Source organism: Euphorbia lathyris, chromosome 5 (genome assembly GCF_963576675.1).
Source record: "Euphorbia lathyris chromosome 5, ddEupLath1.1, whole genome shotgun sequence".
Taxonomy (NCBI): Eukaryota; Viridiplantae; Streptophyta; class Magnoliopsida; order Malpighiales; family Euphorbiaceae; genus Euphorbia; species Euphorbia lathyris.
The window spans coordinates 32,247,986-32,254,178 of record NC_088914.1 but is presented as its reverse complement, the minus strand read 5'-3'; the positions used below and the strand labels follow the sequence as shown (position 1 = coordinate 32,254,178).

Below are 6,193 nucleotides of genomic sequence, written 5' to 3'. Positions count from 1 at the left end.
TATTGTTCTTTACGTGACATTTTTGTTAATTCAATGGGACTTGTTTTCTTCTTTGCCTCGTATTTCAATGAAATTTCTAGGTAATATTCATATTGACATAGAAGCAGATATGGTTAATGAACATCAATTTTTATATATCGAAGATTTGAAATCAAATTACAGAAACTAGTCAAGAACAAATAAAATCAACATACACGAGTTGATTTCAATGTTGATGGAGTGTGAAATCAGATCTCAAACCTAACAAGTAGAAATTCAAAACTTTAGCACTCGAATCAACCCTGGTTAACCAAAAAAGAAAAATTAGATATCACATCAAAAACACTTTAAACGAAAAGCAAAGGGATAGAAAAAAGGAAAAGTTTTAATTATTCTGTTGGAGAATGTATTAGAAACAACAATTGAATGAGAGAGTGCATAACTCTGAAAATGATTCGAGTTGATATATTGAATAGATGGAAGTAAGAATATATATAGTAGGGAATCCTCCAAATACGAATTAGAATAGTTTTTTTTTATATCTTTGATTATTTAATTCCCTTGGTCGACTTTTGTAACTGTCAAGTTTTGTGTGTGCAATGTCGCTTTAGTTTAGTTAATCATAATATAAAAACCCCTTCAAACCCTCTCAACTTCACTGAACTTCATCTCCCCTAATTCTCTTCCCTCTCTTCTCATGGCCTCTGCTCAGGTGCTGTATTAATTCCTTTTCTCCTTTTCATTATACTCACCTTTTATTTGATAACATATTTTAACTAAGTTTACAATAGATTATGTCCAAATAATATATAGAAACCATTCTTAATAAATTAATTAATCTTGATTCTTAGTAAACAAATTATTTTATGTGATTAAAATACATGTTTCAGGTTGATGCAACACACGAAGAGGTGATCAACGACGAAGCTGAGAATTTGACGGAAGAAACTCCCCTAAGGGAAGAAAAGGCTGCAGGTAATTTGAATTCTGGACCAATTGTCTAATAAAATGATCTAATATCATGTCAAGAAATCATTCAAACTAATTAAGACTTAATAATAACTTTGATCATAGGTAGCAGTACAGAAGAGAAAGAAGGGGTAGTGCATGAAGAAGAAGAAGATGATGAGGAAGAAGATATAGATGAAGAAGGGAAGAAGCAGCATGAGGAAGAAACAGAAGAAGATGAAGATGAGAAATTTGCAGGTTCACCAATCAATGAAGCATATGATGAAGATGCAGCTGCTACTTTTGATGAGCAAGGAGAAGTTCAACCTGATGCTGATGATGAAGATGACTTTATTAATTGAGACACACTCCTTTATTTCTTACTAAGTTAAGGTTTTCGTGTGGTCAGGAAAAATAATAATTAATATGTACTCTAGTATTTTCATATTTTCCAAATTAATTAAGGCTGGCTTTGTGCCTTTCTTTTGTTTATGTTTGATGTTGGACAGAAAGTTGGTCTCTTTCTTTTGTTATGGTGGATTTTCCAAGTGAAGTGCTCAATTCTCTAATATTCTATTTCCATTGTAAGAGTTTGTGAAGAGCATGTTGGCCAGTTAGATTATTTTTTTTTATTGTCAAGTATAAAAACAACTAATTCAATTTTGATATTAATTAAAATTTCACTACTGGTTCTGTGTTTCCACATTCAGTTAAAGTTACATAATGAAACCCTTAAGATTTAAGGGTTAAATTTGTAGGAATTGAAAAATCATCATTGTTAAAGGGATGAATCCTAACAAAACTTACAAAGAGAAAATTATATTTATTTGATAAAAAATTAAATCATCACATGAAAGAGATTACTCTTTCTAACCTAAAATATGAAATTACATTAAAAGTCAAATGCATAACTAATTAAATAAAGGTTAAAGGGGGTAAAATGAGACAAGGGTAGAGGGATAAAATGGGATAAGGGTAAAGGAGTGGCAAATTTATAAATAAACTGATGACATGAGTTGTAAATAAGGGACAACAAAGTTGTAATTAGGAGGAAAATGGTGTAAAAGGCAAGACTGATTTGTAAGGGCTCTTTAAAAAGTCTACACGTCGTGTGGGTTCTATTCTGAAACTACAGAGTGCCTTTTAAAAGTCCACGCGTCGTGTGGGCTTTCTTCTAAAAATAAAGCTTTTGACTTAAAGTCCACACAACGTGTGGGTTTTCCAAATGGCGTGTGACTCTGTTTTTCACATGAATGGTGTTCTCTTTCCTTTGGTGTATCTCGGCTTCTCACACCACTCGTTTCCACACATTCGGTCGACTCGATGCCCTCATCATACACTCCCTCTTGAAAAAGAACGACCTCAAGTTACTTATTGAGTGTGGAAGAAACTTGTTGATCTTGAACAAGCTCTGATAGAGAGTTTCAGTTTGAGTGAAACACTAAAAGTTTCAGTTTGAGTGAAACACAGAGTGAAAGAGAAAGCGTTCAGTGTTCGTAAGAAAATAAAATAGAGAGATGGCTGAGAGTAGAGGCGCAAATGGAAAATTTGTACAACCTACGATTCCCAAATTTGATGGGTACTATGAACACTCGGCAAAGCTTATGGAAAATTTCCTTCGTGCAAAGGAATATTGGAGCCTAATTGAAGAGGGGATTGATTCGGTTCCAGCAGGAACTCAGGCGATTGAAGCACATATGAAGGCAATAGAGGAGCAGCAGTTGAAAGACATAAAGATTAAAAATTATCTCTATCAAGCTATCAATAGAGAAATTATGGAGACTATCCTCAACGATGATACCTCAAAGCAGATATGGGACTCCATAAAGCAGAAATTCAAGGGTTCCACGAGGGTGAAGAGAGCTCAGTTGCAGACTTAGAAGACAGAATTTGAAGTTCTCGGAATGAAGGAAGGAGAGACAGTTATGCATATTTCGGGTGAACTCTTTAGCTTTCTGCCAATTTTCATTTTTGACAGCCTCTTCAAAACTCACAAGATTTGTACCTGCACTAACAACAAAGTTAGCATTGATTTGTTCACTTTCTGAGAGTCCTTCTCCACTTACATAATCATTCAACCAGCTAGGTGGTCTCCTGATTCTTGCTTCTGTATCAGAATTTGATGAAGAGCTGGATTTTGAAGAAGTTGTACTTGTCACATTTTCATCTTCAGCTGCAATATTATTATCTTCGTTGGCAGCAACATCATTATCTGCTCCATTGGGTTCAGCCACTTCATCTTCATTTTGAGCGGCCACTTTCTCTTCATTTTCACCCCACTCAAGCTCAATAAGTAATTGCTGCTCATTGCTCTTTCCCCAATCCCATCTTTTCTTTTCTTCAAACACAATATATTTACTGATTACTACTTTTTTTGCAACAAGATCATATATTTTGTATCCTTTTGATTCATCACTGATCCTTAGGAGAACGCCACTTATACTCTTGTTGTCCAACTTGGTTCTTTTGGCATCTGGTACGTGTATATGACATACGCATCCAAAGACTCTGAGATGCTCAATTGATGGCTTTACTCCACTTCAAACTTCTTCTGGCGTTGCATCCTCCATAGCTACAGTAGGGCACTGATTGAGCACATAAATCACCCATTTCACTGCTTCTGGCCAAAAGGATTTTGGAGTTCCTTTCTCAGACAACATACTCCTCACACAGTTCATCACTGTACGATTCTTCCTTTCTACGACTCCATTTTGTTGAGGTGTATATGCCATTGTTAACTGCCTTCTAATTCCACTCTCTCTACAAAAATCATTGAACTCAGTAGATGTGAACTCCCCTCCTCAATCTGTTTGTAAACACTTGATAGCAAGGTCTGTTTCTTTCTCAAAAAAGATCTTAAAGAGTTTGAACATAGCAAAAGAAGACAAGTGGCTTGTTGATTGCCTACACCGATAGTGATTATGCGGGATGTTTGGAGGATAGGAAAAGTGTTGTGGTTAGTGTCCTATAGTCAATTGTTGCAGGATACAAACTTAATGTAAATGAATTGTTCTTTATATCATTTGTTTTAATGAGATATATGTTTTATAACTATATAAAGGCAATCCCTTTTAAGCACTAAATAAAGTCTAATAAAAGGAAATCCGTAAGTTTGTTTAAAGTGATTATAAAGTGTTCATACAAGCATGAAGTGAGACAAAACTTTATAATAAACTAATAAACTTAAAACCACCCCAAGTCAAGTGATATGTTTAGGATTGATATATCACTGTTGAGACTTGTATGTAACAATGTCTTCTGTCCGACAGAAAGCTGATCTCACAAGCTTCATATATATAGATATCTGGACAGTTACATAGATCCGACGAAACGTCGTTCATCAGGATTGGGGATCCGATTTGAGATAACAGGATGGGTAGATTCGTCCTTGTCACCTGTTCATCTCATTGGTATTAATAGGTATAAATAATCCTCAGACTCAAAGGAATGTTAATTGGTCATCCTGAATTACTGAATGTGAGACTTTGATCGCGTGGTCCCACGATCCTTAACAGAGATGACTCTGGGGTGTGAACTGCAAAGGTTGGGTGTCACAGGAGGTAATGTCAGGGTAGTTATACATTGGATTGAGCATTTATCACTCCCGACGAATGGGAGATACGTCCAAGGATCGCTTGTGGAAGACTCGACTCTAAATCCTTGCAAGGTGATAGCTTAAGAGTAGAAATACAGATTTCACTTAACCTATCTATTTGAGTTGACTCGGCCTGTACAAGTAAAACGAACGTCTCGCTATATGTGACTTGACATCATCCATAGTCATAAGATTCAGTTCAAGGATGTAGTTGATAAAGGATCGAATTATACTGTAACTAATACGGAAGGGTTAACGGCAGAATCAACCTGTCTTCTTAACGGACTCTGGGGGAATGATTACGGACATGCCGATAACATGCTCTGTTCATCATTCCGTTATGCAAGGATTAAATATAATTCTTGAAGAAATTAATTTAATAGTTGCATACGGCCAGAAGTAGTAAGAACCTAATGGATCACACATAAGACTTGGAAACAAAAGAGAGATGGATATGATTAATAGATGGAAGCCCAATTGAGCCCAATAAGGCCCACATATAGGAGGGGGTCGAAATTTATGTATATTAGGGGAAGGAATTAATTTATTCCACTCTTCCTAATTTGATTAGGATTGTGAAATTAAATTAATTAAGAGATAATCAAGTTAGGAGTTTTAATTAGATTAATATACTCCTATTATTATCTAACTAGGTTATTTATTATTATCCTAATTATATTGGATATATAGTAAGATAATAATTAGAAATCCTATTCCGAATTGGATTCCTATTAAGTAACCTATTCCTATCTAACTAGGGTTTAGAGACAAGCTAATATATATACCCCCTTCCCTTTGGAATTTCGATACACACAAACCCTCCCTCTACATGTGATTTTCGAAATTGCTTCTAGAGAGAGAAAGAAAGAATTCCATCCCCAAGTTCGTGGACAATAATTCATACGACTTCCGTCAATCGATTAATCTCTTCCATCTCTTTTCTCTTTGATCTTGTGTTGGTTTGTTAGAGGCAATCTATTTTGGTTGCATCTCATAAGGGTTGATTCTAACTTAATCTCACCGTGTTCACGAAAGAAGGAAAATAAACAAAAGGGAGAATTCGTTTTTTCTTCGTCTACATCAGGTCAGTTCACTATTTCGAGGATTCCCGGAGATTGAACCGTCGGATCGTCGCGATGTTTGGACAGTAGCTTCTAGACACATTCTTCCACGTTTCCACCGAAGGGATTGTCGTTCGGGGGTCTGGAAGGTCTGTTTCGAATAGGGGAAGATTGGTAAACAGTTTACATCTCCTTTGAAGTTGTGGGCACTTCGTTTGCAACGGTAGATTGATCATCGAAAGGTATTTCTTCTTATCCCTCTTTATATGAAATAACGATTAACGGATCCTATGGTTAAAAGGAAGTAGGCTAAAATTTTTATATTTTCGCTGCTATACCTTAGCCCTATTTCCAACAAAAAGTACTATAGGGTATGTGTTTATGATGAGTTAGGGGCAGTAGCTTAGTCATCTAGAAAGCAACTGATCGTGACGCTATCAACAACGGAGGCTCAATATGTAGCAGCAGCAGCAGCATGTGCCTGTCAAGCAATGTGGATGAAGATGGTCCTTACAAAACTTGGCTGCAATGGTGATCAGTGCACAACTATTTATTGTGACAACATTTCTACAATAAAGTTGTCCAAAAATCTAGTAATGCACAAGAGGAG

General features: G+C 35.9%; 1 protein-coding gene across 1 annotated transcript; it reads left to right on the top strand.

Moving 5' to 3' along the window:
* Positions 1-561: 561 nt before the first annotated feature.
* On the top strand, positions 562-1,460 carry LOC136230798 (uncharacterized). The gene is made up of 3 exons (XM_066019981.1): positions 562-691; positions 870-954; positions 1,054-1,460. Exons 1-3 carry the CDS (start codon positions 677-679, stop codon positions 1,287-1,289), a joined length of 336 nt encoding a protein of 111 aa, XP_065876053.1. The 5' UTR covers positions 562-676; the 3' UTR covers positions 1,290-1,460.
* The last annotated feature ends 4,733 nt before the right edge of the window (positions 1,461-6,193 follow it).